The 11,655-nt window shown below is 52.9% G+C and overlaps 1 protein-coding gene across 1 annotated transcript in view; it reads left to right on the forward strand.

The window, feature by feature from the left end:
• LOC106591870 (bone morphogenetic protein receptor type-2) overlaps positions 1 to 11,439 on the forward strand; it is an 81,516-nt gene extending 70,077 nt beyond the window's left edge. Inside the window, 4 exon segments of the mRNA XM_045698445.1 lie at positions 6,266 to 6,447; positions 6,617 to 7,344; positions 7,347 to 7,775; positions 9,830 to 11,439. Of these exon segments, the coding sequence (XP_045554401.1) occupies positions 6,266 to 6,447; positions 6,617 to 7,344; positions 7,347 to 7,775; positions 9,830 to 10,038 (1,548 nt within the window). The 3' untranslated portion in view covers positions 10,039 to 11,439.
• Positions 11,440 to 11,655: the final 216 nt, after the last annotated feature.

An 11,655-nucleotide genomic window follows, 5' to 3' on the forward strand; every position in this document is an offset into this window, starting at 1 on the left:
TGGTGGTGTGGTGTGGTGTGGTGGTGTGTATGGTGGTGTGGTGGTGTGTTGTGGTGTGGTGGTGTGGTGTGGTGGTGTGGTGTGGTGTGGTGGTGTGGTGTGGTGGTGTGGTGGTGTGGTGTGGTGTGGTGGTGTGGTGTGGTGGTGTGGTGTGGTGTGGTGGTGTGTATGGTGGTGTGGTGGTGTGTTGTGGTGTGGTGGTGTGGTGGTGTGGTGGTGTGGTGTGGTGGTGTGTATGGTGGTGTGGTGGTGTGTATGGTGGTGTGGTGGTGTGGTGGTGTGGTGTGGTGTGGTGTGGTGGTGTGTATGGTGGTGTGGTGTGGTGTGGTGGTGTGGTGTGGTGTGGTGTGGTGTGGTGGTGTGTGGTGGTGGTGTGGTGTGGTGGTGTGGTGGTGTGGTGTGGTGTGGTGTGGTGTGGTGGTGTGGTGTGGTGTGGTGGTGTGTATGGTGGTGTGGTGTGGTGGTGTGGTGTGGTGTGGTGGTGTGGTGTGGTGGTGTGGTGTGTATGGTGGTGTGGTGTGGTGTGGTGTGGTGTGTATGGTGGTGTGGTGGTGTGGTGTGGTGTGTTGTGGTGTGTATGGTGGTGTGGTGTGTGGTGGTGTGGTGGTGTGGTGGTATGGTGTGGTGTGGTGTGGTGGTGTGTATGGTGGTGTGGTGTGGTGTGGTGTGTATGGTGGTGTGGTGTGGTGGTGTGGTGTGGTGTGTTGTATTGTGGTGTGGTGTGGTGTGGTGGTGTGTATGGTGGTGTGGTGGTGTGGTGTGGTGGTGTGTATGGTGGTGTGGTGTGGTGTGGTGTGTTGTGGTGTGGTGGTGTGGTGTGGTGTGGTGGTGTGGTGTGGTGTGTATGGTGGTGTGGTGTGGTGTGTTGTGGTGTGGTGGTGTGTGTTGTGGTGTGTGTGGTGTGGTGTGTGTGGTGTGGTGTGTATTGTGGTGTGTGTGGTGTGTATTGTGTTGTGGTATGTGGTGTGTATTGTATTGTGGTGTGGTGTGTGTTGTGGTGTGTATTGTGTGTGTGGTGGTATGGTGTGGTGTGGTGTGTGTATTGTGGTGTGGTATGGTATGTGTGGTGTATTGTGGTGTGTATTGTGTGTGGTGTGGTATGGTGTGGTGTGTATTGTGGTGTGTGTGGTGTGTATTGTGTTGTGGTGTGTGTGGTGTGGTGTGTGTGGTGTGTATTGTGGTGTGGTATGGTGTGGTGTGGTATGGTGTGTATTGTGGTGTGTGTGGTGTGTATTGTGTTGTGGAATGTGGTGTGTATTGTATTGTGGTGTGGTGTGTGTTGTGGTGTGGTGTGTATTGTGTGTGTGGTGGTGTGGTGTGTATTGTGGTGTGGTGTGTAGTGTGGTGTGGTGGTGTGTGTGTTGTGGGGTGTGGTGGTGTGGTGTGTGTGTGGTGTGGTGTGGTGTGTGTGGTGGTGTGTGTGGTGTGGTATGGTGTGTGTGGTGTGTATTGTGGTGTGGTGTGGTATGGTGTGTGTGGTGTGTTGTGTATTGTGGTGTGGTATGGTGTGTATTGTGTGTGGTGTGTGTGGTGTGGTCTATTGTGGTGTGGTGTGTGTATTGTGGTGTGTGGTGTGTATTGTGGTGTGTGTTGTGTGTGTGGTGTGTGGTATGGTGTGGTGTGTATTGTGGTGTGGTATGGTGTGGTGTGGTATGGTGTGTGTGGTGTGTATTGTGGTGTGTATTGTGTTGTGGTGTGTATTGTGGTGTGTATTGTGTATGGTGTGGTGTGTATTGTGTGTGGTGTGGTGTGTGGTATGGTGTGTGGTGGTGTGTATTGTGTGTGGTGTATTGTGGTGTGTATTGTGGGTTGTGGTGTGTATTGTGGTGTGGTGTGGTGTGTGTTATGGTGTGGTGTGTGTATTGTGGTGTGGTGTGGTATGGTATGTGTGGTGTGGTGTATTGTGGTGTGTATTGTGTGTGGTGTGGTTTGGTGTGGTGTGGTGTGTATTGTGTGTGGTGTGGTGTGTATTGTGGTATGGTATGGTATGTGTGGTGTGGTGTGGTAAGGTGTGTTGTGGTGTGTATTGTGTGTGGTGTATTGTGGTGTGGTATGGTGTGGTGTGTTGTGGTGTGTATTGTGGTGTGTTGTGGTGTGTGTTATGGTGTGGTGTGTGTATTGTGGTGTGGTATGGTATGTGTGGTGTGTATTGTGTGTGGTGTGGTATGGTGTGGTGTGTATTGTGTGTGGTGTGTATTGTGGTGTGGTATGGTATGTGTGGTGTATTGTGGTGTGGTATGGTGTGTTGTGTGGTGTGGTATGGTGTGGTGTGTATTGTGTGTGGTGTATTGTGGTGTGGTGTGGTATGGTGTGTTGTGGTGTGTATTGTGTGGTGTGTGGTGTGTGGTGTATTGTGGTATGGTGTGGTGTGTTGTGGTGTGTATTGTGTGTGGTGTGGTGTGTATTGTGGTATGGTGTGGTGTGTGTATTGTGTTGTGGTGTGTGTATTTTGGTGTGGTATGGTATGTGTGGTGTGTATTGTGGTGTGGTGTGTATTGTGGTGTGGTATGGTGTGGTATTGTGGTGAGGTGTGGTGTTGTGTTGTGGTGTGGTGTGTATTGTGGTATGGTGTGGTGTGGTGTATTGTGGTGTGGTGTGTGTATTGTGGTGTGGTGTGTGTTATGGTGTGGTGTGTATTGTGGTGTGGTGTGGTATGGTGTGTTATGGTATGGTGTGGTGTGTGGTGTGGTATGGTGTATTGTGGTGTATTGTGGTGTGGTATTGTGTGGTGAGGTGTATTGAGGTGTGGTGGTGTATTGTGGTATGGTGTGGTGAGGTGTATTGAGGTGTGGTGAGGTGTTTTGAGGTGTGGTGTGGTGAGGTGTATTGAGGTGTGGTGTGGTGAGGTGTATTGAGGTGTGGTGTGGTGAGGTGTATTGTGGTGTATTGTGGTGTGGTATTGTGTGGTGTGGTATGGTGTGGTATGGTGTATTGAGGTGTGGTGTATTGTGGTGTGGTGTGGTATGGTGTGGTGAGGTGTATTGAGGTGTGGTGTGGTGGTGTATTGTGGTGTATTGTGGTGTGGTATTGTGTGGTATGGTCTATTGTGGTGTATTGTGGTGTGGTGTATTGTAGTGTGGTGCGGTGTGGTGTATTGTGGTATGGTGTATTGTGGTGTGTTATGGTGTGGTGTATTGTGGTGTATTGTGGTGTGGTGTAGTGTGGTGTGGTGTGGTAAGGTGTGTTGTGGTGTGTATTGTGTGTGGTGTATTGTGGTGTGGTATGGTGTGGTGTGTTGTGGTGTGTATTGTGGTGTGTTGTGGTGTGTGTTATGGTGTGGTGTGTGTATTGTGGTGTGGTATGGTATGTGTGGTGTGTATTGTGTGTGGTGTGGTATGGTGTGGTGTGTATTGTGTGTGGTGTGTATTGTGGTGTGGTATGGTATGTGTGGTGTATTGTGGTGTGGTATGGTGTGTTGTGTGGTATGGTGTGGTGTGTATTGTGTGTGGTGTATTGTGGTGTGGTGTGGTATGGTGTGTTGTGGTGTGTATTGTGTGGTGTGTGGTGTGTGGTTTATTGTGGTGTGGTATGGTATGGTGTGGTGTGTTGTGGTGTGGTGTGTATTGTGTGTGGTGTGGTGTGTATTGTGGTATGGTGTGGTGTGTGTATTGTGTTGTGGTGTGTGTATTTTGGTGTGGTATGGTATGTGTGGTGTGTATTGTGGTGTGTATTGTGGTGTGGTATGGTGTGGTATTGTGGTGAGGTGTGGTGTTGTGTTGTGGTGTGTATTGTGGTATGGTGTGGTGTGGTGTATTGTGGTGTGGTGTGTGTATTGTGGTGTGGTGTGTGTTATGGTGTGGTGTGTATTGTGGTGTGGTGTGGTATGGTGTGTTATGGTATGGTGTGGTGTGTGGTGTGGTATGGTGTATTGTGGTGTATTGTGGTGTGGTATTGTGTGGTGAGGTGTATTGAGGTGTGGTGGTGTATTGTGGTATGGTGTGGTGAGGTGTATTGAGGTGTGGTGAGGTGTTTTGAGGTGTGGTGTGGTGAGGTGTATTGAGGTGTGGTGTGGTGTGGTGTGGTGAGGTGTATTGTGGTGTATTGTGGTGTGGTATTGTGTGGTGTGGTATGGTGTATTGAGGTGTGGTGTATTGTGGTGTGGTGTGGTATGGTGTGGTGAGGTGTATTGAGGTGTGGTGTGGTGGTGTATTGTGGTGTATTGTGGTGTGGTATTGTGTGGTATGGTCTATTGTGGTGTATTGTGGTGTGGTGTATTGTAGTGTGGTGCGGTGTGGTGTATTGTGGTATGGTGTATTGTGGTGTGTTATGGTGTGGTGTATTGTGGTGTATTGTGGTGTGGTGTAGTGTGGTGTGGTATGGTGTATTGTGGTGTGGTGTGGTGTAGTGTAGTGTGGTGTGGTGTGGTATGGTGTATTGTGTGGTGTGGTGTGGTGTGGTGTGGTATAGTGTGGTGTAGTGTGGTGTGGTGTGGTATAGTGTATTGTGGTGTGGTGTGGTATGGTGTATTGTGGTGTGGTGTGGTATGGTGTATTGTGGTGTGGTATGGTGTATTGTGGTGTGGTGTGGTATGGTGTATTGTGGTGTATTGTGGTGTGGTGTGGTGTATTGTGGTATGGTGTATTGTGGTATGGTATGGTGTATTGTGGTGTGGTGTGGTATAGTGTGGTGTGGTATAGTGTGGTGTGGTGTAGTGTGGTGCGGTGTGGTGTATTGTGGTATGGTGTATTGTGGTGTGTTATGGTGTGGTGTATTGTGGTGTATTGTGGTGTGGTGTAGTGTGGTGTGGTATGGTGTATTGTGGTGTGGTGTGGTGTAGTGTAGTGTGGTGTGGTGTGGTATGGTGTATTGTGGTGTGGTGTGGTGTGGTGTGGTATAGTGTGGTGTAGTGTGGTGTGGTGTGGTATAGTGTATTGTGGTGTGGTGTGGTATGGTGTATTGTGGTGTGGTGTATGGTGTATTGTGGTGTGGTATGGTGTATTGTGGTGTGGTGTGGTATGGTGTATTGTGGTGTATTGTGGTGTGGTGTGGTGTATTGTGGTATGGTGTATTGTGGTATGGTATGGTGTATTGTGGTGTGGTGTGGTATAGTGTGGTGTGGTATAGTGTGGTGTGGTGTAGTGTGGTGTGGTCTGGTGTGGTATGGTGTATTGTGGTGTGGTGTGGTATAGTGTGGTGTAGTGTATTGTGGTGTGGTGTGGTATGGTGTATTGTGGTATGGTGTGGTATGGTGTGGTGTAGTGTAGTGTGGTGTGGTGTGGTATGGTGTATTGTGGTGTGGTGTGGTATGGTATGGTGTATTGTGGTATGGTGTGGTATGGTGTGGTGGAGTGTGGTGTGGTATAGTGTAGTGTAGTGTGGTGTGGTGTGGTATGGTGTATTGTGGTGTGGTATGGTATGGTGTATTGTGGTATGGTGTGGTGTAGTGTAGTGTGGTGTGGTGTGGTATGGTATAGTGTGGTGTGGTGTAGTGTAGTGTGGTGTGGTGTAGTGTAGTGTGGTATGGTGTATTGTGGTGTGGTATGGTGTAGTGTGGTGTATTGTGGTATGGTGTATTGTGGTGTGGTGTGGTATGGTATGGTGTATTGTGGTGTGGTGTAGTGTGGTGTAGTGTGGTGTAGTGTGGTATGGTGTGGTATGGTATGGTGTATTGTGGTGTGGTGTGGTATAGTGTGGTGTGGTGTAGTGTAGTGTGGTGTGGTGTGGTATGGTGTATTGTGGTGTGGTGTAGTGTATTGTGGTGTGGTGTATTGTGGTGTAGTGTAGTGTATTGTGGTGTGGTGTATTGTGGTGTATTGTGGTGTGGTGTATTGTGGTGTATTGTGGTGTGGTGTGGTATGGTGTATTGTGGTGTGGTATGGTATGGTGTATTGTGGTGTGGTGTGGTATAGTGTGGTATGGTGTAGTGTAGTGTGGTGTGGTATGGTGTATTGTGGTGTATTGTGGTGTGGTATGGTGTATTGTGGTGTAGTGTGGTGTGGTGTGGTGTATTGTGGTGTGGTGTGGTATGGTATGGTGTATTGTGGTGTGGTGTGGTATGGTGTATTGTGGTGTAGTGTATTGTGGTGTGGTGTATTGTGGTGTAGTGTAGTGTATTGTGGTGTGGTGTATTGTGGTGTATTGTGGTGTGGTGTGGTATGGTGTAGTGTGGTGTGGTATGGTGTAGTGTGGTGTGGTGTATTGTGGTGTGGTGTAGTGTGGTGTGGTATGGTGTATTGTGGTGTGGTGTGGTGTGGTGTAGTGTGGTGTGGTGTGGTGTATTGTGGTGTGGTGTGGTGTGGTGTTAACCTCCTCCTCCTCCTCCCAGGCGGTTCGTTCCCTGAAGGAGACCATGGAGGACTGTTGGGACCAGGATGCTGAGGCCAGGCTGACGGCTCAGTGTTCAGAGGAGCGAATGGCTGAACTCCTGCTGATCTGGGACCAGACCAAGTCCGTCAGCCCCACGGTTAACCCCACTGGTAGCAGCTGTACCTCACTGTATAATGATAGGTTAGTCTCCACCTGTTGTTTACTCTCTCACACACACACACACACACCCTAACCTTACACTCATACCTACTAATACCAGCTGCACCTCACTCCACAACGACACCCACCATGTATTCCTCCTTGGTAGTAAGTACATGTTGTGTTGTTAACGCTTCTGTGGCCCCAACAGAAACCGCATGGGGCCAAAGTCCGGCCCTGACCCCGCCTCGTCCTACATCGAGGAGCAGGAAGGCACGGCTAAGAACACACAGAGCGACGCTTCCTCCTCCGCTTTGATTGGCCGGACGAGAGATGGAGGCGTGGCGGCGGGAGAGAGGAACAGGAACTCGATAAACTACGAGCGGCAGCAGGCGGCTCACGCCCGTCTACCCAGCAGCCCCTCCGCTGGAACCTCCTCTGCCCTCACCACCATGACCTTCATCTCCGAGTCCAGCCAGGGTCATGACCCCAACCTCCACCTGACCCTGACCCAGGAGGATCTGGAGACCACCAAGCTGGACCCCAGGGAGGTGGATAAGAACCTGAAGGAGAGTTCTGATGAGAACCTGATGGAACACAGCCAGAAACAGTTCTGTTGTCCGGACCTGCTGAGCCCCGCCTCCTCCTCCCTGCTCCTCCCCTTCATCAAGATGGCTGCCGAGGAGTCTCCCCCCGCCGCGTTCCCTCTCCCCAAGCAGCAGAACCTCCCCAAACGACCCTCCAGCCTGCTGCTCCGCACCAAGCCGCCGAAGAAAGACTCATCCTCTCTGAGGTTTAAATTCGGTCGCCACGGCAAGTCCAACCTACGACAGGTAGAGGGCGGAGCTAAGACCAACGCCGTGTCCGAGCCCCACCGGGTCAGCGCCACCAACAACCTGCTGGTCCTACGGGACCTCTCCGTGAACGGGCACGCGGCCGGGTCCTCGCCAGCAGGGGCGCCAGCGGCGCGGCGGGACTCGCTCTAACTCAGGGCTCTGAGGACGGACAGCTGGGGCTCATCACCGCCAGCCCAGACGAACACCAACCACTGCTGAGCAGAGAGACGGGACAAGCAGATGTTCAGTCCTCTAACGCACGGCCCAACAACAACAATAACAACAATGGACTGGTACTGGGGGAGGGAGAGGGGGAGAGTGATGGGGGAGGAGAGGAAGAGGAGGAGGGAGCAGGAGGAAGTACCAGTGGAGAGACCCCCTGCACCCTGGGGGAGAGCTCTGTGTCTGGACCTGAGCCCAACCCTGTCCCCATGAGAGGTGAAGCCCTGCTCAGGGAGCCTAAAGGAGGCCGACGGCCGGAGAGACCCAGCTCCCTGGACCTGTCCTTCACCACCAGAGACCTGGTCTCACTGGGTGAGCAGAGCACCCTCACGGTCTGACCCTAACCCTCACGGCCTGACCCTCACAGTCTAACACTCACAGTCTGACCCTAACCCTCACGGCCTGACCCTCACAGTCTAACCCTCACGGCCTGACCCTAACCCTCACAGTCTGACCCTAACCCTCACGGCCTGACCCTAACCCTCACAGTCTGACCCTAACCCTCACGGTCTAACCCTAACCCTCACGGCCTGACCCACACAGTCTAACCCTCACAGTCTGACCTTAACCCTCACGGCCTGACCCTAACCCTCTCAGCCTGAGCCTAACCCTCACGGCCTGACCCTAACCCTCACGGCCTGACCCTAACCCTCACGGCCTGGCCCTAACCCTCACGGCCTGACCCTAACCCTCACGGCCTGACCCTAACCCTCACGGCCTGACCCTAACCCTCACGGCCTGACCCTAACCCTCACGGTCTGACCCTAACCCTCACGGCCTAACCCTAACCCTCGCGGCCTGACCCTAACCCTCACGGCCTGACCTTAACCCTCACGGTCTAACCCTCACGGCCTGACCCTAACCCTCACGGCCTGACCCTAACCCTCACGGCCTGACCCTAACCCTCACGGCCTGACCCTCACAGTCTAACCCTCACGGTCTGGCCCTAACCCTCACGGTCTGGCCCTAACCCTCACGGCCTGACCCTAACCCTCACGGCCTGACCTTAACCCTCACGGCCTGACCCTAACCCTCACGGCCTGACCTTAACCCTCTCGGCCTGACCTTAACCCTCACGGCCTGACCCTCACAGTCTAACCCTCACGGTCTGGCCCTAACCCTCACGGTCTGGCCCTAACCCTCACGGCCTGACCCTAACCCTCTCGGCCTGACCTTAACCCTCACAGTCTGACCCCAACCCTCTCGGCCTGACCTTAACCCTCTCGGCCTGACCCTAACCCTCTCGGCCTGACCTTAACCCTCACAGTCTGACCCTAACCCTCTCGGCCTGACCTTAACCCTCTCGGCCTGACCCTAACCCTCACAGCCTGACCTTAACCCTCTCGGCCTGACCTTAACCCTCACGGCCTGACCCTAACCCTCACGGCCTGACCCTAACCCTCACAGTCTGACCCTCACGGTCTGACCTTAACCCTCACGGCCTGACCCTAACCCTCACGGCCTGACCTTAACCCTCACGGCCTGACCCTAACCCTCTCGGCCTGACCCTGACCCTCTCGGCCTGACCTTGACCCTCACGGCCTGACCTTAACCCTCACGGCCTGACCTTAACCCTCACGGCCTGACCTTAACCCTCACGGCCTGACCTTAACCCTCACGGCCTGACCCTAACCCCTCGGCCTGACCTTAACCCTCACAGTCTGACCCTAACCCTCTCGGCCTGACCTTAACCCTCACGGCCTGACCTTAACCCTCACGGCCTGACCTTAACCCTCACGGCCTGACCCTAACCCTCACGGCCTGACCCTAACCCTCACGGCCTGACCCTAACCCTCTCGGCCTGACCCTAACCCTCTCGGCCTGACCTTAACCCTCACGGCCTGACCTTAACCCTCACGGCCTGGCCCTAACCCTCACGGCCTGGCCCTAACCCTCACGGCCTGACCCTAACCCTCTCGGCCTGACCTTAACCCTCACAGTCTGACCTTAACCCTCTCGGCCTGACCCTAACCCTCACGGCCTGACCCTAACCCTCTCGGCCTGACCCTAACCCTCTCGGCCTGACCCTAACCCTCTCGGCCTGACCCTAACCCTCTCGGCCTGACCTTAACCCTCACGGCCTGACCCTAACCCTCTCGGCCTGACCCTAACCCTCACGGCCTGACCCTAACCCTCACGGCCTGACCCTAACCCTCAGCCTGACCTTAACCCTCACGGCCTGACCTTAACCCTCACGGCCTGACCCTAACCCTCAGCCTGACCTTAACCCTCTCGGCCTGACCCTAACCCTCTCGGCCTGACCTTAACCCTCACGGCCTGACCCTAACCCTCTCGGCCTGACCCTAATTCTCACGGCCTGACCCTAACCCTCTCAGCCTGACCCCAACCCTGTGTTTGTGTTCCAGGGGAGGTGTTGGTCCAGGGAACAGGGGAGAAGATTAAGAAGCGTGTGAAGACTCCGTACTCCCTGAAGCGCTGGCGACCAGCCACCTGGGTCATCTCCACGGATACCAGGGGGTCAGAGGTGAACAACAACAGGGGAGAAGGTCAGGCCCGACCCAAGTCCAGCTCCGCTGTCTATCTGACCTCTGAACCCAGCGACACCCGCCTCTGAACTCTGACCTTTCGGGAAGGGACAACACAGACAGTCGTGTTGCTATGACAACAGAAAGCGAAGTGTTTCCCGGGTAACGGCAGCAGGAAGCGATCCAGAGTGTTGTAACCGCAGTCGGTCCAGTTTCTGTCTCTCGCTTTGCGTCTTTTGATGATTTTCGCTTTAAATTGAATCCAGCTATGCAGCCGTCCCTTCCTCGTGGTTCCATTAGTCTGTGTGTTTACTGGGGTTTAGTCATTCCATTTGTCTGTGTGTTTACTGGGGTTTAGTCGTCGTTCCATTTGTCTGTGTGTTTAGTGGGTTTTAGTCGTCTACTCCAGTTAATCCCAGTCTGTGACCATGAGGGAGGCTGCTCTGAGAATGTAAAACAATCATTGTATTTTCTCTGTCTTTCAGCACCAGAAGGAGTTTGCTTCAGAAATGACTAACTATGGTCTTAAAGACTCAATTATCCACTTCCACTTTTTACATGCGCTGTTCATTGTTTGTGTCCCCCCCCCTTTTTTGTATCATGATTTAAATTGTGCAAAAGGATACAGCTTTTAGGTGCTTTCGTTTGTTTTTAACCCTTCTGTTGTATTCTTGTTTCATTTTTTAATATAATCTCTGTGTTGCACTTATAAATGGACACCAAGTCAATATTTTATTCAGTCTGTAAACAGTCTATTTAGTAGAGGAATCTATCGGACAACAACCCTCTCCTCAAATCAATCACCGGACTGGACTGGGACTACAATCACCGGACTGGACTGGGACTACAATCACCGGACTGGACTGGGACTACAATCACCGGACTGGACTGGGACTACAATCACCAGACAGGACTGGGGGGACTACAATCACCAGACAGGACTGGGACTACAATCACCAGACAGGACTGGGGGGGACTACAATCACCAGACAGGACTGGGGGGACTACAATCACCAGACAGGACTGGGACTATAATCACCAGACAGGACTGGGACTACAATCATCAGACAGGACTGGTGGGACTACAATCACCGGACTGGACTGGGACTACAATCACCAGACAGGACTGGGGATACTACAATCACCAGACAGGACTGGGGGGACTACAATCACCAGACAGGACTGGGGGGACTGCAATCACCAGACAGGACTGGGGTGACTGCAATCACCAGACAGGACTGGGACTACAATCACCAGACAGGACTGGGGGGACTACAATCACCAGACAGGACTGGGGAGGACTACAATCACCAGACAGGACTGGGACTATAATCACCAGACAGGACTGGGACTACAATCATCAGACAGGACTGGTGGGACTACAATCACCGGACTGGACTGGGACTACAATCACCAGACAGGACTGGGGATACTACAATCACCAGACAGGACTGGGGATACTACAATCACCAGACAGGACTGGGGGGACTGCAATCACCAGACAGGACTGGGGTGACTGCAATCACCAGACAGGACTGGGACTACAATCACCAGACAGGACTGGGGGGACTACAATCACCAGACAGGACTGGGGGGACTGCAATCACCAGACAGGACTGGGGTGACTGCAATCACCAGACAGGACTGGGACTACAATCACCAGACAGGACTGGGGGGACTACAATCACCAGACAGGACTGGGGAGG

This window comes from Salmo salar, chromosome ssa16 (genome assembly GCF_905237065.1).
Source record: "Salmo salar chromosome ssa16, Ssal_v3.1, whole genome shotgun sequence".
Classification (NCBI taxonomy): Eukaryota; Metazoa; Chordata; class Actinopteri; order Salmoniformes; family Salmonidae; genus Salmo; species Salmo salar.